At 39.2% G+C, this 22,436-nt stretch overlaps 1 protein-coding gene across 4 annotated transcripts; it reads left to right on the plus strand.

Moving 5' to 3' along the window:
- The first annotated feature begins 12,211 nt into the window (after positions 1–12,211).
- LOC124881758 (solute carrier family 23 member 1-like) lies at positions 12,212–20,886 on the plus strand. 4 transcript variants are annotated; one of them, XM_047387522.1, is made up of 12 exons: positions 12,212–12,475; positions 12,846–13,028; positions 15,307–15,464; positions 15,809–15,968; positions 17,669–17,850; positions 18,116–18,167; positions 18,262–18,418; positions 18,501–18,754; positions 18,889–19,053; positions 19,151–19,259; positions 19,414–19,509; positions 20,479–20,886. In XM_047387522.1, exons 1-12 carry the CDS (start codon positions 12,428–12,430, stop codon positions 20,697–20,699), a joined length of 1,785 nt encoding a protein of 594 aa, XP_047243478.1. In that variant the 5' UTR covers positions 12,212–12,427; the 3' UTR covers positions 20,700–20,886. The 4 variants fall into 4 exon arrangements, with proteins under 4 accessions (XP_047243478.1, XP_047243475.1, XP_047243476.1 ...); XM_047387519.1 differs by having other exon boundaries at positions 12,213–12,475; positions 18,047–18,167; XM_047387520.1 differs by having other exon boundaries at positions 12,213–12,475; positions 12,876–13,028; positions 18,047–18,167.
- The last annotated feature ends 1,550 nt before the right edge of the window (positions 20,887–22,436 follow it).

Below are 22,436 nucleotides of genomic sequence, written 5' to 3' on the forward strand. Positions count from 1 at the left end.
AACTGAAATGAGCATTGCCAGAGCTCAAACATACTGAACTCAGCTCAGCATAGCTCACATCATTTAATCTGACAGCTCCTGGGACATTCTTTTTGGCACTTCATATCTGCTCTTCTTGATCCCTCCTGCTGCCGCTTGTTATTTCTCATTGCATGCACCTTCATTCACACAGAATTAAAACTCACATGTGACCAGGCTGATACCCAAAAGTTAAAATGATTCTGTCTCAAGTGTGGTGATAAACACTTTAACATTTTTACACAGCAACCACTGACCTTTGTGTGTGCCAAAGAATGTACAAATTCAATCATGTCTTAAAACCCGAGAGCCCAGAAACTGCAGCGGCTGCGAGCAAAATGAGAGCTTTGTGTTCCATAAATCTGTCTGGCTGTGCTTTTCATGCGTACATGACTGGTTACAGATATTTGTTACTGCAGACAGCCTCCACTGGGGTAAAATAATAACTGGTCAGAGCATGAACTGTAATGTCAGATGGTGTATTGTGCATTCAAGCAATTCATGCTCATCTAAAGCTGTTGATCGGCCCAGTCTTTGGTGTAATTTATAGTATGACCACCTTAGTTTTACGCATTATGTTCAGTGAGCAGAAGCATAGTGAGGTTCTGCTGCAGACACTGTATAGGTCTTGTCTGAGTGGCTCACATGATTCATCTACTTAGTATCAAAATAGGCAAAATAGGGCACTAACGGTTATTTTGCTAATTGATTAATGTGTCGACTACTTTTTTGATTAATCAATTAATAATCGGAAATCAGAAGATGATTAATAGGAGATTTTTTACTGGATTTGAACCAGGTGAAGCTACAGCTATTCTACTTGAGGAGTTCTGGATAGGGCATATTAACCAACAAAGAAAGTTCTTCCATCTTAAACCCAAAATGTATACATTTTTTGTACAATTTTGGCCTAATTACTCTAAGTGGATTGTTCTTTGAGCAAACGGCATGTTTTAGTCTGTATACTCCAGTTAACGATTATTCGATTACTAAATTAGTTGAGGATTATTTTAATAATCAGTTAATCACGATTAATTTGGTTTATCGCTTCAGCCCTATATCAAAATCACTGATGAAGAAAACACTTTTCTGTTTTTCTGTGGGTGTGTGCATTTCCATATGTTCTTCTGTCTGTGGCTCTCGGCCGCTGCTATTTTTCTAGCCCTGATAAATGTTTTATTAAGCCTTAAAGACATAAGAGTACAAAGGTGGTGCAGAGGGGATTTGAGATGCACAGTCCAATGTGTTTGCATTAGGGTTAGGTCCGCTACTACAAATCCCAGCGGGCACTGCGGCTGATATGACGGGGCGTCCCAAGACTGACGTCACAGAACACTATATAGGAATGTTGCCCCTTTAAGGAGGTGCTTTCCAGCTGAAACCGAGACGCGGTTATCACGCAACTGGAGCATCAATTCTGGAGAAGAAATCCCATGTGGACTTTCATTCATTCCCCTGTTGGCCAACGAAAAGAAAAATTCATGAAAGAAGTTTCTGGAATAGGAAGGCCAGAAATTTCAGTTTACTGATCGAAGACGTGAGTTTAACACGTAACCAAAAAAAAACCACTGAGTTTTCAAGGAGACGCAATTTTTCCTCCTTGTTTTTTTTTTTTGTTCCAGTCGACTAGTGACGGTCCGTCATATTTTTCACCTTTCTGCCAAGAAGGTCACAAAGGACGAAAAACGGACTGCTTTGCTGAATATCCGCGGACGCGTGGAACTCTTTAGGGTGCAATCACAACACCAGAAGACATCTCTGGCTTCAATTCATAAATAAGGATTTTTGGTTAAGAAATTAATGTTCTCAAATTATGATTTTAAATTATAATTCTTGATAAATATTAATTAATCAATAATCATAATCCCAACAGTTTGCAACAAAACCACTCCCCTTTCATCACTGATCATTTTGCATACATGAACAAAAGGCAAGCTGTTGATGAATGCAATGCTTTTGTTGCATGAAGGCTTTGAGTGAGCTTTGATCTTTGGTCAGGACAAGCTTTGTGTTTGGCTTTTAACAACCGGAAACTATGATGATTCTCCAAAAAGAACAGACGAGCTTGTGCACAGCCCTCTTTGGTCAGAGACACTTAATTCCGATTCATATTTTATCTTATTTGAGGCACATTTTGCTGCAAAGATTGCACTTTTTGTTGTGGACCCTCTTATTAGTGATCAGTCTGAAGTAGAATCTGAGACTATGCACAAATTAAACCAAACTGTAAGTGTTAGGTGTAACAGTGTGGGCTGGTTGCTGCAGTTTTAGGATGTTTACTGTTTTGCTGTGTTTACATGATGAACGATTTTAGCTGCTAAGTGAATGATTAACTCCTTAAAACAGGATTAAAGGTTGGATCGGTTCAACACTTGATCTCTTACTTTAGTATTATGCTGACAGGATGAAAGAATAATGCAGTGAAATTGTGTTTGGTTGTGTATGCTGAAGTAAAAGCAGGGACTTGCCAAGGCCACCATTAACTGATAATGTTAAATGATTAAATGCTATCTGTTTTTAGTTATTTCAGGTGACACCCAAATTAAAACACACAGCTATTAGTGTAATAGTTGATGAATTCACCACAAACATTTTAATACATGCCAGATCTTTAAGATTCAAAGATATCGTGTATTTAAAAAACAGTGGAAGTTATTTTTTACTTTACAAACAATAGCCTTTGAATTTTTACAGAGTTGTATAGGTAATTACTTAAAAGTTAGTGAAGAAAATCAAAATTTGCTTTAAAAAATATTTTAAAGGTCAAGTTTGGGTTAGAATTTAAGTTGATGTAGAATGTAAAGTCTTTCAGTCAGTGAAATTATGAATTGTAGCTGAAGATTTTGTTGCTTGCTTTCTGTTTCTAGGTGATGTCTGCACTGGTACAGACATTGAAAAGCCTATTTTTTTGTGTGTTTGTTTTAAACCTGTGAAAGTAACTGTTTAACACTTAGATTTTTGTAAAGTACCGAAATAAAGTCATTATGGCATTTATTCGGTCACTCCTTAGATATCACAAAGAGCAGAGTTTTTATGTTTTCTTCAAATTTAAAGTCTTAGTCATTAAAATGGATGTGCTGGCTCTTCACTTTGAACACATTTGTAGCACTGAAAATACAACTGTAACTTATTGTTTATACTCACTGAGAAAAAAAACAAAATCCTGTATTATTGACACAATCGCCACACCAAACACAGCCAAACCCACCACTATTGCAGCACATCTAATATGAATTATATCAAGCTTATAAGAATGTAATTTGCTGTTGAAATCTCAGATACAGTTTATGTCAAGCCTAAAGGTCTCACATCTACAGGTATTATTAAAGATAAGTCCTCCTAAGTGCCTGATTTGAGGTCAGTGTGACTCTCTGAAGCTTTACACCTATTGACAACAGTTAAACCTTTAAACCTGAAGGAGAATTTGGGCAAAATAATCTAATTTCTCTTTCACTGCTGTCTGAGTGCTGACTTCAAACTACTTGATGTTATCACTCCTGTGAGGAACATTTAACATCAGTGCCCATTAAACCAACAAGCAGAAGGTCACAGCATTGAAGGCACCTCAGGGCACTATTAGTCATCTTTAATAATGTTGTGGATCTTCTATGAGATGATTTTAGGGTGTAGTTTTGTCATTTTTTCAATCTTCCCAGATATTATAGGGTATGTTGTATTACTCTGAAAACCTGAAATGCACATATCTCTGCTTTTTCATTCAAACTGTGCCACAGTGTTAAATTAAGACTCAGAATACTTTGCTTCTTAAATAGGAAAGAGTTGTATGTGCAAATATTTTACAAATGCTTGTTCATGTAATGTTTTGTAGGTTGTGAGTTGGACCAAAATGCTGGTAGATATTCTAGTTGAGCATAGTGAAGGATTTTTAACAATAAAACAGAAAACTTGAAATGTCTTGAGAAGGGCAAACTGGACATGGAGCACAGACAGAGGAACTGGCAGTCTAACGGAAGAATCGAGTAAGGAACAATAAATAACCAAGAGCCTAAATACTGAGGCAGGGGTGGAAGAAGCCAAAGGAACCAGAGGAGCTAATCAGAGGAGATGTGGAAGATCTGAGGGAGGATGAAAGCAGAGAAGGTGAGGAAGGGAGATTTATTAACAAAAGGGGTCTAAACAAGGGGAAAACACTAACACTGATCTAAGAGGAAAAAAATCCAAATGCACAAAGAAAAGAACAACAACTAAACTAAGAAACTAAACACAAAGGAGTGAAGTAATATGGAAGCTCCTTCCTAACATAAAATGAACACAAATCAATTAACCAAGTATGGCAAGACCTATAGAACATAAATACACAATAAGGAAATGACCAAAAATACAAAAACAAATGAAAACCCAAACACCATTGTTCAAAACAATTTAACCTTGATCTATAATTGCAGTCTCAACAAATAAAATTAAAAAAGTGAAAGTCCATCCATGTTAGGAATTGTGGTTTTGCAGTCAGACCCAGGCGCAGAGAGGAGGGTTGGATGAACACAACAGGTTTATTAGACAAGGACAGGGAACTTTAAAATTAGCACAAAGGAATAACTAATAAGTCAATAATATAAAACATAATGAACAACAGGGAATAGATGAAAACAAACACACATACACAAATGAGAACCAAAACCTAATTAAAGATGAGCCATTACTTCCTTACCATTCTGTTAACCAGTTACTAATTATTGGATCATTCAGCTGTACATCTTTGAAACAACATCAAAAGTATGGTGGTGTTAGTATCATGCTATGGGGATGCTTTTCTACAGGGTAGTAAGGCTGATCAGAGTTGATGGGATAATGGATGGTAAATACAGGACAATCCTAAAAGAAACCCCGATTAGAGGCTGCAAAAAACCTGAGGCTGGGATGGAAGATCACCTTCCAGCAGAACATCAGTCATAGAAATACAACTAAAGCTTTAATGGAATGGTTCAGATTAAAGCATATTTATGTTTTAGAATGGGCCAGTCAAAGTTCAGGTCTAAATCTAATTGAGACTCTGTACCAAGACTAGAATATTGACGTTCACAAACACTCTCCACACAATCTGACTGAGTTTGAACTATTTTACAAAGAATTGTTGAAAGAAAACAGCATCTAGATAGAAAGGTAGTAGCATACCCCAAAAAGACTTTCAATATAATTGCAGTGAAAGATGTTTGTACAAAGTATTGACTCAGGGGATTTTAACAGACTTATGAATCTATTAACCTCCACTTCACAATGATGTGCTACTTCGTGTTTTCCTATCACATAGCATTTTTAATAAATACATTGAAGTTTTTAGTTGTAATGTGGCAAGATTTGAAAAGGTTTAATACTTTTCTAAGGCACTGCAAGAAAGTTGAAGCATTCAATTTATGTTGCTTGCAGCCATGTCAGATTTACACTAGTAAAAAAAGAGTTAGTTCCCCACTAGCCCCTGGCACATGTAGCTCTCAAACCTTCCAAGTTCGTTCATTCACTTTTCGTCTGACCTTGCTTCATCTGCTTTCCCTTTTTGGCCCTTGCCTCTTTTTATAGCTTGCATTAGTTTTAGTTCCTGCTTTGTAGCTATAAAGCCCTTCAGGGCAATGCCAGAAATACAAGCTGTCTGGCTTCACCATCCTGAAAATGTAGTGCGGTACTGCAGATTCTCCATTGTTGTATTTGAGATTGATCTTCCTCTTGTTGTTTTGAAAGAACAAATTATAGCCATGTTAATATGGTTAGTTTATCAGAGGGAGCCTTTGACATCATTTGTGCTTTTGTTTTCTGTTCTAGGTTCCAGATATATATAGTTATCCCGAATGGGCTTTTGTTTTGACATATTAAAGTGATTTTTTGCAGATGACGACAGAGGCAAAGCCCAGTAAGGCAGCAATAGAGGATAATGAATAAGGAACGTGGAGTAGGGCTGATATAAAGACTTGATTTCAACATGTCCCATCAAACAAAGATTTTTGAGTTTGTCTGTATTCATTTCAACAATATGGGCCCCTAAATGTCACAGCTATACCACTTGAACAACCCAGTGTTGATTAAAAGCAAGAATGAATGAATTGATGGCTAATCATACTTCAATAAATGCTCATAGCATTTAAAAGTTGCATGATGGGAACACTACACTGATGATAAAAACTGAAAAGAGGAAAGCAAATGCTGCTGCAGCCCATTAAAAATTTATTTACTGTAGATCGTACATACAAAAGACTTGTGAACGTCCTCTCATATGTGGCGGTCATTCTTTTGTTGGGTAATAAAAAATAGATGATGACATAGAATCAGTAGCTTTTTTCCTAAGAAAAAAAGCTCATTGTGTGGCTTAGTGATGGCAAAGCCAGAACAATTTTGACAAGTTCAATAAAAATATTCAGAAAGATTTGGACTTACCTATGATATATTGCACCACTTAGGAATATTTGTCTCCACTTTTACATAGCCCAGAGAGGCACCTCTTTAGCAGGAGACAATTATGAAGTAAGACCTAAACGTTTACTGATGTGTTGTGATAACCTGCAGACATCATGAAGTGTTGGTAGAGGGATAGGCAAGATCAACCTTTAGGTTCAAACTTAAGGCAGAGTTCGGTGAGGCCATGGAGAAGAACTACTGGTTGGCCTCGAAGCGATTCTGGCAAACTGTCCGGGTTAGGGTGTTGTGCTTCGCCAACACTATTATAGTGGGGCTGTGGAGCTGCTGACCTTGACTGGAGACATTATTGGGCGGTGGAAGGAGTACTTCGAGGATCTCCTCAACCCTGCCATCTCGCATTCCCTGGTGGACGCAGAGGCTGGGGACTCGGGGTTGAACTTTTTCATCACCCAGGCTGAAGTCACCGAGGTGGTTAAAAAGCTACATGATGGCAGGGCTTCAGGAGTGGATGAGATCTGCCCTGAGTACCTCAAGTCTCTGGATGTTGTGGGGCTTTCATGGTTGACACGCCTCTTCAACATTGCGTGGCAGTTGGGGACAGTGCCTCTGGACTGGCAGACCGGGGTGGTGGTCCCCCTTCATAAGAAAGGTGACCAGAGAGTGTGTTTCAACTATGGGGGATCACACTCCTCAGCCTCTCTGGTAAGGCCTATGCCAGGGTATTGGAGAGGAGGGTCCGGCTGAACCTTGGCTATAGGAGGAGCAGTGTGGTTTTCATCCCGGCCATCGAACACTGGACCAGCTCTACACTCTCTGCAGGGTACTCGAGGGTTAATGGGAATTTGCCCAACCAGTCCACATGTGTTTTATGGACCTGGAGAAGGCATTCGACTGTGTCTCTCGTGGTGCCCTGTGGGGAGTGCTCCAGGAGTACGGAGTCAGGGGCCCTTTATTAGGGGTCATCCGGTCTCTGTAAAGCGGAGCAGGAGTTCAGTCCGCATTGCCAGCACTATGTCGGACCTGTTCCCAGTGCATGTTGGACTCCGACATGAGTCCCCATGACCCAGTCTTGGATGAGGAGGAAGATGATGAGTACGAGTAGATTATCTAATATGCATGTTTTTGGACTGTGGGACGAAGATAGAATACCTTGAGAGAACCCATGCATGCACGGGCAGAACATGCAAACTACAAACGGAATCTCTGGACCTTCTTGCTGCAAATAATCCTAACACTGCACTGCCAAAGCAATCCCACTTTTTTAGATGTTTTATATAAACATTTCTTCCAATTGAAGTCCATGATCTATGTTTCCTGAAGGGGCTGAGGATCCAATTGCACTGTTGTGCTTCAGTAGATATCAACTTCAGTAGAGCTATCATGACATTTAGTTCAGTTTAGTTTCCAAGGTTTGGAATTTCATCTCTTTGTTGGAATCTGGGGATTTTCTGTTTGTGTTTTGCCTGCTACTAACTTTGCTTGGTCACTAGAGGGAACTGAAGCACCAGCTGGTGAAGGAACAGGTATTCGTCAGTCCGTGATTGCTACTGGGTGTATTTAAGCCGGAGGCTGGTAGCACTTCAGTGCCTGAGTAATACCCTTCAGTGGTACAGACTCAATCCAAGATTTCTAAGCTTTGCCTATAGTTTCTTTTGTGCCTTGACTTACCTTTTGTGTGCTCCTTCTCAGGTCCAGACTGCACACTCCAGCGTTCGCTTTGATCAAGTGGACTCTTAGTATTTCTAGGTTAAACTAGTTGACCCTCCTAGAATTCATGACTCATGCATCAAATTTTCTCCTGGACACATCCTAGCTGGCAGCTTCCTGGCTCGACGACTATCCGGCCCAAGTGATCAGCAAACCTTGCTTTGCTCTCCATGTGCCCTCCAGCAAGCCTCCTTCACCTGTGTTCCTCTCTAACTCCCTACCTATCGTTTATGGTGAGAGGACCAAGCCTCTCCTACCTCCATCAGAAGTCAAGAGGACCTTCCCCTACTGAGCTCCCAGACTCCACAGCTCCATTCCCCCTGGCGGTTCCTTTTCCAATCTATAGTAAGACAGAAATAAATGTAACCATTTATTCACATTTTCCTCCCCCCAATATCTGCTCACCTGTTTCCCTTCTTCTGTGCAGTTGGCGGTTCCTGGTTCCAGATCAGTGTTAGACTTCATTGTGGAAATAAACTTCTTTAAATCTTTATGATTCTCTCCTGAGTGGTTATCTGCATGTGGGTCAAACAAATCCCTAAAACTATGACACTCTTAAGCTGAATGTAATTTTTTTTTCTTAGTTTGTGTATGTTTTCCTCTTTTTACAGACCCAACCTCCGATTGGCAGTGAGGATTCAAATCCAACATCAGTGGAGAACTTCGGGTAAATGTCTTGTTGGTATTTTTCATTCTAATTTCAAGCCAGGTTTTACTGAAGAATCAGTAATGAACATGGCTGAAACACTGAGAATAAGTTATGTGCTCAAAAGTGTTGGTGCCATAGGCGCAGAAACTGTTGCACAGAGTCACTTAATGGCCGTTAATTTTTCTTAAATGAATATTTTCACAGTTTACATTAAGTATATCTAAATATTCATGAAGAACAGCCTGACCTGCTTCATTCCTAATTTATTCAGCTTCTAAATTATGCTCATCATGATGTTCTCATTAAAGAACTCATTGAAATCTTAAAACATTTGACTGAAATAAAACCATTTAATGAAACACTCTGCATGAATAAAACAGTACACAGAGGAAGTGGCAAAGAATTATAAATGCACTTACAGACATGTGCTCATTTTTTGGTTCTGAAAGATTATCCTAATATTAAAATATAATTAAAAGTTGTGGTTCACTTCTGGTCCTCTTTAAAATGTTTCTTTATATGGCTGAATTTAACTCCCCTCGTACTCGTACTCGTTGTCTTCCACTTTATCCGGGACCAGGGCAGCAGACTCAGCAGAGACGCCCAGAAGTCCCTCTCCCCTGACACCTCCTCCAGCTCCTCCGGGGGGAGCCCAAGGCGTTCTCAGGCCAGCCGAGAGACATAGTCCCTCCAGCGTGTCCTGGGCCGTGTATGGAACACCTCCCAAGGAAGGCATCCAGGAGGCATCAGATATGGATGCCCGAGCCACCTCAACTGGCTCCTCTCGATGTGGAGGAGCAGCGGCTCTACTCCGAGCCCCTCCCGGATGGCCGAGCTCCTCACCCTATCCCTAAGGGAGTGCCCGGCCACCCTAAAGAGGAAGCTCGTTTCAGCTGCTTGTATCCGGGATCTCGTTCTTTCAGTCATGACCCAAAGTTCATGGCTATAGGTGAGAGTAGGAACGTAGACCGACCGGTAAATCGAGAGCTTCACTTTTCGGCTCAGCTCTCTCTTCACCACAACGGACCGGCACAGCGCCCCTATTACTGCGGCAGCCGCACCGATCCGTCTGTCGATCTCCCGCTCCATTCTTCCCTCACTCGTGAACAAGACCCCGAGATACTTGAACTCCTCCACTTGAGGCAGGAACTCCCCTCCAACCTGAAGAGGACAAGCCACCCTTTTCCTAATTCCACAATTGAATAAAATGCCCCCCCCCTTCAGGACAAATATCATTTGGAAACATTACTCAGTAAGTTGGAGCTGTATTCTCTTTTTTTGAAGTTCATGTTTAAACAGATCCTACTGACCCAGTTTTTTCATCGTGTCAGTGCTTTCAATATGTGCAGTAAAACCCGCCCTTCATTTTGTCTGATAATTGCAGGGAAGACGGAGTCGCTGTGTTGTAATTCAGAATGTATTATTCATTTTGAACTTTATTTGTGTTTAATTTAGCCTGCAATGCATCTTTCAAGAGGTGGTTACGGAAAAACCCAAGCTTGCCACATCTCAATGATAAATTCATTGTACATAAACGTTTAAATATTTGACCATTTCTAAATATCTGTTGAGATGCAACAGTAAGGAGCAACAAAGTAACACTATAATCTGTACTTGTGCAGATCCTGTGAATGGCAACATTGCGGGAACAACATTGTTTGTGTGGCTGTGTGTGTGTGCGTGTGTGTGTATACTTTGTATTGTTAGTGTTTTAGGATTTTTTTTTCTAGTATATTTACATATTTTCTCATGACAGATAGGCATTATGAGGACCAAAATCAAGTCTTAATGTGGAGAAACAAACCATTTGTAGGATTAGGGGTTTAGGTTAGGGTATGAATTAATAGTTTTTTTCTTTTAAGGTTAGACAGGTACAGGTGTTGGGACAATTAGGTTAGGCCTTTAGGTTAGACACAAATGGGGTAACATAGATTAATAGAATATGATGTCATAATAAGGCTGGAAATACAAATGTGTGTGTGTGTGCCCTTTGGGAGAGTAAGTGTGTGGTCAACAAGAAAAAAGGAAGATAAAAGCTGCTATTTTAAATTAATAAGGTTTCGTGGCACAGGAGGTCAAGTTAACCTGTTAGCTGATCCTGTGCTACATAGAGATAAAAACACAGCACAACTTCACTCAGAGGCACCCTGCACGAATGAACAGAGAGGGGACATAATCTCGTCAGAGTAGAGGCTGTGATGACAAACCTGCTGCTGTGAATAGCGATGACAAAAGTTAATAAATTATAACAGTCCAGTAAAGGAGGAGCAGAATGGAGGAGCCAAAAAAATCAGTGACTGGATCATTTATAATGACGCAGCGCAACAACCCCTGCAAGTTTCAAGCACCACAGCTTTTGTTCGCTTTTCAGCTTGTTCCACTGGGGGCAGTAGCGGCCAGCCAGTGGCATATGCAATTTCCCTCCATTTTGCACCTGTTATCTATTGAACGTGCAATCTTTTAAGATCATGCGCAACACGCCAACCTATTGGTTGCACAATTTTTGGGGGGCAAGCAATTTCACATCCCTTTTTTGGAATTTTTGAAGATCAGGCCCTAAGATTTGAGCGGTTTAAAAGGGCACTTCTTACTGAAATGCTGCGTCAAACCCAGAACATGAAAAACAAAGCTTCCATTTGGCTACAAAATGATGCCGCCCTATATCTAAACATTTCGCCTAGGGTTAATGATGTGCTACACTGCAGTAAACAACAATAAAGCTTAGTGTGCTGCAAAGACTTTCATTTAGAATATCAATGATTCTCAACATGCAAGATTAACAGCACTATGTAAGTAAACCACATCCATCCACATCCAAAACAGCTGCGTAGCACTGACTAGTGTTGGTTTCACATCTGTGTTGCATCTCTGTCCAAATAAATTATGATCATGTTTTCATGATCTATAATAATAATAAAGCATCCCAACAGCATAATGCTGCCACCAACATGTTTTACCATGGGGAGTGTTTCTTTTAGTTTTTTTTTTTTTTAATGTGGCCTTTTGTCTATAGGCTAAAAAGTTAAATCTGATCAGGGCAGCTTATTCCATATCTTTTGTATTCTACATGGTTATATAATAAGTAAACTTTAGTTCCAAGATAAAATCATAACCTCAGCTGTAAATGGGTTCATTAAAATGTATCTACCAGTAAAAAAACAACTTTAGAGCTCTCAAAGAGATTAAAGTTTTCCTCCGTTGACTCACCAGTCTATAAACCTCATGCTGTCGTTGGTTATATTGTATTTTATCTTATCTCTTCACAAAAATACAAAACAAAATCACTTAGTTTTTGAGGTTTGAAATCAACGATTGAGATTATAAGTTTAAAAATGTATTTAAAAATTACATTTTTATATCTGTTTTAAGGTTACATGCCTCGTTATTGTATGTTGCATTTGAAGCAGGAGAACTTTCCCTCCCTGTTTGGCACAAGGTGGTAGGTGATAAGGAAGGTACGAGACGTGCAGCAGTTTTTCCTTTGAGACCATGTCGGCAAGGTGGATATGATTTTGAGAAACTGTTCAGTGTCTATTTTTCCTGGAATCAGAGCACTTTGCTTCTGTGCCTCTGGTTCACTTCTATAGACCTGGGTTAAATTATAGACTGTAAAAGACACTTTCTTTTTGCAGAATCACTTTATGGCTCAATTTCTACAACAGCTTATTGTTTCATAGTGCAGTTACAATGGACTCAGTGAAGAAAAGCAGTGGACAGGACAACCTTGCATTTGATGTGAGTACAATTGCTCCCTCTTATAAACCTATCTGTGCTTATGTTTACATTTACTTATTTTTTGTCATATATATATATATTATATAGATATTGTTCATTCACTGCAGTTTGTTGATTGATGATGATTGATTTCCATTTTTGAAAGCATTCTCTGTTTTCATTTTTCACACCTGCCTAAAACTTTTGCAGAGTACTATATATATATATATTTCCAGGTAAGCTTTGATGGTTATTTGTGTAGAAACTGCAAGTAGATTTAGCCCAGAGATGATAGATGAGTAATTGTTTGATTGAAATAAAAGTGACCCCTTGTCATCTTCTGAGTCTTTACAATTTATTCTGCTTGTTTGTTTATATGTGGCTTTGCTAGAGCAAATTCTCTTTTTTGTTGTGTGTGGAGGTGCAGATGCAAGAGCAAGTCAATTATCAACTCGAGACAAAGGCAGATAAGACCAACCAGAGCAGCTGTGTGGCAGAGGAGGACAGAAATAAACCAACCTACTGTGTGACCGATGTCCCTCCTTGGTACCTTTGTATTTTCCTGGCTGTTCAGGTGGGTGTACTGCATTCTGAGGTGGAGGTGACAAGGCTTGTTTTAATTACAGTAACCAATTTCACTGTTTAATGAAAATCTGAAATTTACTTCTAAGCTGCACACTATCTGTAACAAAGCTAAAATGGAAGAGGAGCTCCTTCTCTATAAGAATTAAGATGAAATAAATCCTTAAATGTTAACGACAGGCTGGCTTCCAGATGTCTAGTAGAAGTTTATTTTTGAGGGCCCAATATCAAGATTCCTATTTTTCTAATCTAGAAAGATAATTCAAGACAGTAAAGGAGCGGAAGCAAAATTAAGGTTTTTCATGCAACAAACCCTGGAATCAACTAATTCTAAAGATTCTCAGCATAAGCAGAGTAACTGCCTGTTGGATCCAACAAATGTTACCTTCTTCAACTCAGTGGACCATGGGTGTATCTCCTCAGATATGCAACTCCCTTACTGTCATCTCTCTGACTCAGAGACACACCTCGGTGCAGCAGACGTCTTCCATTGGTTCACAGATGTCCCTTTTAAAAAGGACAGTGGCAGTGGTAAAACGGGCTTGGACATCTGGAGTCTTTTACCTTTTGATTCAGAACCGGGTTATCAAAGCAAAGAAGGCTCACATGCAGAAAGAGATGCATTTGAGAGACCAGTGCAGCTGCAGGAATGTCAGGAAAAATCTTCTTTATGAAAGGTTAGCATACTATTATAAGGAAAATTAATTTTTTCTTCACTTAGAGCTCATTTTGCCAACATAGTGCCAGAATGAACTTTTAACCCTCTGGAGATCAAATGGTCAAGTTAATAGGTTAAAGGATTGATTGTTGCTACATCAAATTCTTTCTATTATGTTTCACTCACATTGTAAAATATGTGTTGAGAACATTGTAGTTTAGTTATTAACACTGGCTGATAGGTTCTAAGGGCTGTTAAAGGGAATTTTTAAGCTAAATCAACTGCCAACTTCCCTCTTCTATGTACGGAGAACTAAGGAATAGCCCCATTTTCAGTGAGCGATGGCTCCAGATCAGTTTGTGGATTGCCTACTCAGGGATTATTAAAAACCATGCTGAGGAGGGCTACTTTGCTCATGCATGCTATCGTTTTCTATCCTACAAACCAAAAAGAAGACACTTTAAACATATGTCTCACCTTGTCCTATCCTGTTCCTATTAAACATAAAATCTATGATGAAAATCTTAGCAACTGAGAGGAAAAGATGAAAACAAAAAACCCATGAGCTGCAATGATAGGGAGAATCTACAGCATCGCACTGCTTATGATGTGCTTAGAATCTTCCTCTTTTGAATTTTGATGTTGTTAATGTCAACATATCTCATTTCTGGCACACAATTTTAATTGGAATCCTAGAGACTGTCCCGATGGAGGTTTTTTGAAAAATTGAGAAAAAAAATCTATTTATAAAATATCTGGCAGTCAAAGAGGTAGAAATGATTACATGAGGTTCACAAAGAACCAGAAGCTCGTGTTTGCTGATTTTTGTTGAACAATTGCAATAATGACGCAGTGAAGGTCACAATAAATATGGATTTGAATAAAGAAAAAGTGTAAATGTCAACAGTCTGCTTGAACAGAGGCTCGGGAAACAGCAAGAGAGTATCTATCAAGGACTGACTGAACCAAGAAGAAATAATGCTGGGCAGGTGGATTACTTGATTGCTAAATAGGCGGAATGAATGCAACAAATTTCAGTTATGCTGAATCTGGAATCTGGAACAAGCAATCATAAAACTATTAAAGTACATGTGAAATCACATGTGGAATTAGAAACACATCTATGGCACCAGCAGAGGATTCCGGGATTTGTAGCAATAGCCATGCATGTGTTGTCTACTGATGGGCCAGCTCTGATGGACATTTAGAATTATGTTTCGCGCAAAGCTCACCACACTGAGTTTGACACATATGACTTAGAGAAACCGTGAAAAACCGAATAATGGTATAAGAACTAACACAACAGGAAATAACACTAGGAATTAAAAACACAACAAAAAATCCAACATATTGTGACAAAATAATGGCTGCAAATTTAGAATTCAAACAAAGATAGAAATTACAGACATGTTTGTAATTTGTCTGTGATAAAGTGATTGAAACTTGCTAAAACAGAATATCTTAATGAAAAGCATTCAGAACAGCACTTTAGTGCAATGCTGCATGCCTTTTCTCAAACCAGAGAAATCAGACATATTGTCTGAACCAACCTTTTGTTCAATTCTGTTTGTGTGTCATGTTTGTATCAGTTTCGTGTTTATCTCCTCCACAGCACTACCTGACAGCATTTGGTGGAATCATTACCATCCCCCTTATCCTCTCCGAGGGACTATGTCTGCAGCATGATACTCTGACCCAAAGTCTTCTAATCAACACCTTATTCTTTGTTTCTGGCCTCTGCACCATTCTGCAGGTTACCTTTGGTGTCAGGTGAGAATTCCTGGTTTAGGAGCAAAAACAACACCCCGAGAAGATCCTAAAGTGTTTAAAAATTTGGTAGTTACACAGCAGCTGTCCCAACATTGCTCAACTGCCTCTGTTTTAAATTATGTCCTTAATATAAGTTTGCAAGGGCCAGATCTGGTAGCTCCATGGTTGCTTGCATATAGCCCACAATATCTTACAGTACTAATAAGTAATGCATGTTCCCTTGGTTTAGATACCAACTCATAGTGAGAACCTCTAACCTTCGCAGATGTACATCTTGCAGCTTAAATAATTATACTCTTGATTGCATTCCTTTTCATGTGTTGTTTTCTTTGTCGAACTTGAAGACTTCCTATCCTGCAGGGAGGTACTTTTGCCTTGGTGACTCCAGCTATGGCCGTGTTATCTTTGCCGGAGTGGAAGTGCCCGGCTTGGACCCAGAATGCCAGTTTGGTCAACACCTCCTCCCCTGATTTTATTGAAGAGTGGCAGAGCCGCATGAGAACAGTGAGCCAACACAAATAATGTACTTCTCAATCCCAGATAGTTCTTAATTCATTCAAGAAACAGTGCCTTACAAAAGTATTACTAGCTATTAGACTTTTTCATATTTTGTCATGGTAAAAAAATAAATTCAGTGTATTTTATTGGGATTTTATCTCAAGGCCCAGCACAAAGTAACACACGATGGTGAGGTGTCAGGTTGTTATACGATTTTTTACAAGTGAAAATGAAATTCTAAAATATGTTGTGTGCATTTGTATTCAGCCTCCCAGAGCCAATATTTTGTGCAACAATCTTTTACTGCGATTACAGCTACAAGCCTTTTAGAATATATCTTTATTTGCTTTTCACATCTAGAGATTGATGTTTTTAACCATTGTTATTTGCTAAGTAGTCTGATTGGATGGAGAGTATCTGAGCAGTAATTTTCAGGTCTAGCCACAGATTCTCACATAAACGTATTTTGACCTAAACCATTTGATTGTTGCTCTGGTTGTGCATTTGGGATTGTTGTTCTGCACGATAAACCTCTCCCTCATTCTTTTTGAGCATCTAACATGTTTTCTTACATGACTGCCCTTTATTTATCTCCCCCTTAAATCTAACCAGCTTTCCTCTCCCTGCTAATATCGAGCATGTCCACAGCAGTATGTTGCCAACAATGTTTCATTATGAGGATGGTGTGTTCAAGGTGATGAGAAGTGTTAGTTTTTTTGCATCACATAGTGGTTTGCAGTGTTGCCATAGTGTCATACTGTGGGGTTGTGGGTAGGACCAAAGTGCAGGGAAGGAGACGCCAGGAGTCAGATGGCAAGTCCGAGATTTATTGTTCTCACTCATGGACCAGCTAGGGAAACCAGAACCAGACCAGGACATAGGATGCACAACCAGGTACGACCAGGACACAGAGATAAGTACGACCCAAGGACACAGCGGGGAACAAAGGCAACGAAGGAACTTAAATACAAACAGGAATACGAGACCAGGTAATTAGGAGAAACAAGGACCAGGTGCGAGCTAGGCTGTGGTAAACAGAAGGAAACAAGGACCAGACCGGGTAAAATAAACAAAAAACAAACTCAAAAACATAGACACTGGCTGGATACGACACATAGTTGCTGCATTTCAGGATGATGGGTTGCACAGTTATCTGCGAGATTTTCAAAGCTCCGAAAGTTATTTTATAACTTAACCCTACTTTAACATTTTCGCTGTGTCTGCTTTGATTCTTGGTCTTTATGATGTTATGTTTTCACTTTTTTTTTATAACAATCCCCTGAGACCTTCACAGAGAAGTTGTATATCTACTTAGATTAATTTGCACATGGGTGAAGTTTAATTACTATTTGAAGGCATTTGGTTGCAGCGGAGTTTATTTAGTGGCATTAGAATAAAGAAGGTTGAATGTATATGCACTTCAGGATTTTACTTAGAAAAACTATTTTGAAACCAGTATCCTGTTCCTTTAACTTCATAATTATGTGCTGCTCTGTGTTGGTCTGTCACATAAAATTCCAACAAAATGTTGTGAGGTTTGTGGGTTTAAAGTGGTAAACTATGAAAAAGAAAAAAGTGTAATGAGTACTCCTTAATGGGACTGTATGTGTTTTCTATTCTGGGAACTATAACAGCTCATTGTCATTATTAGAGTGAAAGAGTGACAATAGTGCTCATTCTTCTGGTTATTGTGTTTCTGTCCACAGCTGCAGGGCTCTATCATGGTGGCCTCTGTCCTCCAGATTCTTGTTGGTTTCTCTGGCCTCATTGGGTTCCTCATGCGCTTCATTGGCCCCTTAACCATTGCCCCCACTGTGTCTCTTATAGGCCTGGCTCTGTATGACTCGGCTGGAGTAAAGGCTGGCAGCCATTGGGGCATTTCTGCTTTGTAAGTAACTTCTCAGAAAGAACACTATTTAGCTCAGTTTTAATTTAGGAGCTCACCTTTTAAAAATAGAATATAATAATAGAATTTCTCTCACCTGAACTTGTGTTTTTACTATTTAGAGCATAATCTGTATGTCTCAACCATAAGACTGTTTTTTTATTATTCATGCTTTTATGCTTCTCTGTCATACTCACAGCACGACAGGGCTGATAATTCTCTTCTCTCAGTACCTCCAGCTCATACCAATTCCTGTTCCTTCATGCAGCAAAACCAAGAAAAGAAAAAACTCAAAGTTTTATATCTTCCAGACAATGCCTGTATGATGTCTTCTACTCACATTCTGTGACATGCAATAAGACTACAATGTTGATATTGGAGCTCTAATCCATACTAATATTAAATGTCAATTAGATTCTGCTGGGCATTGCTGTCTCGTGGTTATTCTGTTACCTCCTCACCATATTTGATGTCCTACCATCTGATTCTACTCAATACGGTCACCTAGCCCGCACTGATGTGAAGAGTAATGTGGTGAGCAAGGCTCCCTGGTTCACACTGCCATACCCTGGTGTGTAACTTTACCAAAAACACTGCTTGCTTGATTGATTAAAATACCAATTCAGTGATCAGCTGTCTGACGTCTCATTCAGGCAAGTGGGGAATCCCAACTGTAAACTTGGCAGCTGTGGTTGGGATTCTGGCTGGAATAATATGCTCCATGGCAGAGTCTGTGGGAGACTACCATGCCTGTGCCAGGTTGTCAGGGGCTCCTCCTCCTCCAAAGCATGCCATTAGCAGGGGAATCGGTGTCGAAGGGATTGGCTCTTTACTGGCGGGGGCCTTTGGGACAGGCAATGGCACCACATCTTTTAGTGAGAATGTGGCAGCTCTTGGTATCACCAGGGTAAGTGTTCCAGATCGGTCGCTTTTTCTTGCCTGTGTTTAACGTTGCTTTACATTTTTCCTTCAATTTGACACAGTTCTCATCTTTCACAAAATAGTGTTGAAATAATCCTTTTTTATGCACTTTGCTGACAGGTGGGTAGTCGGACTGTAATTCTCCTAAGTGGTTTTCTCATGATTTTGATGGGATTGGTGGGCAAAATTGGAGCCATCTTCACTACCATTCCCACTCCTGTAATTGGAGGGATGTTTCTGATCATGTTTGGTATCATATCTGCTGCTGGAATTTCCAATTTGCAGGTAAGTCTGTCATAAATATACAGGAATATTGTTTTTGTTGTTGACAAATGCACTTTTCCCAGTAGAGGCCCTTTAGGTAATCTTTCTTTTTGGACAGTTTACAGATATGAATTCTTCTCGGAACATCTTTGTGTTTGGTTTCTCCATTTTTTCGGCACTTGTCATTCCGAACTGGATCATGAAGAACCCCGGGGTTCTAGAAACAGGTACACGAAGAATGTTGTATGATTTATATGCTACTGCTTTAATCTTTCATAATAATGCTGTTAGCTGTTTCTGCCTTAAATGGGGAAACAGTGAACATGCTTTCAGAAAACCAAGCTGTTATTTCATCTCGTGTCCTTTGTGCTTGTGACTCAGGTGTCAAAGAGGTGGACCAAGTTTTGCATGTATTGTTCACGACCCATATGTTTGTAGGAGGGTTCCTTGGCTTCTTTCTAGATAACACGATTCCTGGTAAGCTGAAGTGCACAATTATTACTGTGTTACAAACATTTTGCTTTGACTTTAGGCACAGATATATTCAATCACAATGAGTGAGCATGCCCTGCAGGAGAAGGTGGAAACAAGCATTCATTAAAACAGTTTACACTCATGTGTCTTACTCATTGCAGTTGCTTAGAATGCCTAGCAGAGTTTTTTCACATTTTCTTTTTGTTAGAATTAATAAACCAACAGAAAGCAGTGCATATTACAGAAATGAAAGGAGACAAATACATTATATTTTTTTACCAATAAAATTCAGAAAATTGTGGTCTACATAAGTATTCAGTTCCCCTTAGCTAATATTTTGCAGAACCACCATGTGCTGCAATTACAGTCTTTTGAGGAATGTCTCTACTGTACTTTGTCTTGGTCATTCTAATACTTAAATATGCTTTGATCTAACTAATTCGATTATAGCTCTGGCTGTATGTTTACAGTCGTTGTCTCTCTGGTGAACCTCTGCCCCTCATCCATCTTTCCATCAATTCTGATAATCTTTCCTGCTGCTGCTGAAGAAAAGCATACCCAAAGCATTATGCTGCTAACACCATGCTTTACTTTGGGGATAGAGTGTTCAGGGTGATGAGCAGTGTCAGCTGTTTTGCTGAAGTCATTTTACAAATAGGTGCTCTCTGTTTACTAATTCAGCACCTTCTGAAGGCAGCTGGTTGTGGTGGATTTCATTTAGGGATGCTAGAGTAATGGGAGCTTCATATTCATGTATCACATAAATCCAAATAAAACACATTGAAGTTTGTAGTTCAGAGGTATGAATATTTATGCTATATACTATATAAGAATGCTTGACCAGAATTGGGCTTTTGTGCTTTTCTCCCAAAACAAATAATAAACTTGTAAGTGGTAACTGTAGTGCAACTGGAACAATCAACATAATAATTGTAAATCGCTTTGCATAAATGTACATTTGACCTCATTCAGGGACCAAGCGTGAACGTGGCCTCCTCACCTGGAACATGGGACATCCTGAAGGCTCCAGTAAGGCCTTGGCATCAGATAAGGTCTATAGTCTCCCGTTTGGAATAACTTCTTGCCTTCAATCAAAGTCCTGGGTCCGTTACATCCCCTTCTGCCCACAGAGCGATCACAAGTCAGAGGATGACATACAGAGTCGAGGGACTGAGCAAATGACAAGAGTTTAAACCTAAAAATAAAAATTTCATTAGATCACAAAGATGCTATTTTTCTTAAAGTCATGGATTCTGTCAGGGTTTTTTTTTCATTGTTGGTTGATTGTTAAATATACGGTAAATATAGTTAATTGTAGCATATTCAATTAATTGTAAGTTGCTGATAATGTGAAATTGTGAATAAAAAGAATTCTGTTTCCCCCTGTTCCCACTTTATTTGACTTAAAATATACAAAAATACAACTGTGTTTATTTTGACAAAATGACAGCTCAATAATGTTTCTGGTCCACGTGGATCAAACATTGGACAGTTTCTTCATACGCATACAAAATAGTAAATGGTGTCTCTCACATTCTGTCAACACCAAAAAGAGAACTTCTGAATGATTAAACTGGTAAAAACTTGTACCATCTTTCATTATCCTTCTTTAAGGTCACAGATCAGAAGCTGAAAACCAGAATGTTGTGCTCCTCAATTTCCTCTTTTAAAGGAAATTAAATTCAGCCTGAGGATATAGTTATTATCATACATCCACATCTCCACATACAGACAGCTGCTAAAAAAAAACCACAGCAGCACTCGAGCTGTCATTGTGTTTCCTTTACAAACACAGATAACACATCCATCTCTCCTGTTTACCTTACATGCTGTCAGCTCTTTGTCTCCATGTTCATTTCCTCTGTCTAACCATCTCTGACAGGCAGATGGGAGATGGTGTAATGTTTTGAAAGTGGACCCAGCACACCTCCCTAAGGGCCATTTTGACTATTGGTCAGTGGTTCACTGCCCACTCCAATGCTATTTCTGCATGGTGCAGTAACACCAGGCACTACAGATTTGTCTGCATACTGCTGTACCTTGAAAATCGTTGATATCCCCTAACCATGTTCATATTTTGTCATATTGCCAGCACAAGCTTCACTTTATTCTATTGGGATCTTATACAATGGATTTTTATATAATGGAACTTTACAGTACAGCTACAACCCAAACATACAGCCAGATCTACAAGGGCGTAGTTTGGATCAAAGCATGTTCCAATGGAAGAATGGCCCAGTCAAACTCCAAACCTAAAGCCATTTGCATCTTTGAGGCAAGACTTCAAAGACGCTTTCTATCCAATCCCATTGAGCTTGAAATAGTTTGCAAAGAAGAAATTGTTAGTATCTAGATGTCCAAGAAGGAGCATACCCAATCAGTCTTGCAGATGTAATTGCAGCAGTAGGTGATTCTAGTATTCAGAGGTTTGATTTAGAGATTCTGAATTCAAAAAACACACAAAGCATTTAAGTTTTTTGTTTTTAATTGAAAACCATGTATCTGTTTCCTTCCATTTCACACTTGTGCTCTATTTTATTTTGATTTATCATTAAATCTTAATAACAGACATTATATATTGTGGTTGTAATTTGACAAAATTTGAAGAAAGTTCAAGGTGTAAGAATAATTTTGCAAGGGACTGCACATTTTAGTGAGAGCATATAAAATGGGGTCTGCTGATATTCTTCAAAAAGTTTTCTCAGTAGGGTTTTATGTAATAATCAGGCAGCTATTTGCATTTTTATTGAAAGTAATGATGAAAGAGAGTCATGCCAATCTAGGGTAGCTTTAATTTATTATTTCACAAATGTTCTTTCTGCATGGAACTTCTGCCTTAAAGGAACAAGTTTTTTTGCCTTTTAGTATACTTGTAGGATCTCTGCTGCTCCCCTTCTGGTTGGTTCTGGCAGCTCATTGTCTGCAGCTGC

This window comes from Girardinichthys multiradiatus, chromosome 15 (genome assembly GCF_021462225.1).
Source record: "Girardinichthys multiradiatus isolate DD_20200921_A chromosome 15, DD_fGirMul_XY1, whole genome shotgun sequence".
NCBI classification, from domain to species: domain Eukaryota; kingdom Metazoa; phylum Chordata; class Actinopteri; order Cyprinodontiformes; family Goodeidae; genus Girardinichthys; species Girardinichthys multiradiatus.

Coding starts and splice junctions, on each gene's coding strand:
- LOC124881758 (XM_047387519.1), top strand. CDS start 12,428: ATGGACTCAGTGAAGAAAAGCAGTGGACAGGACAACCTTGCATTTGAT. Junction 17,851..18,046: donor CATTGGGGCATTTCTGCTTT/GTAAGTAACTTC, acceptor TCATACTCACAG/CACGACAGGGCTGATAATTC. Junction 18,755..18,888: donor CAGCTCTTGGTATCACCAGG/GTAAGTGTTCCA, acceptor CTTTGCTGACAG/GTGGGTAGTCGGACTGTAAT.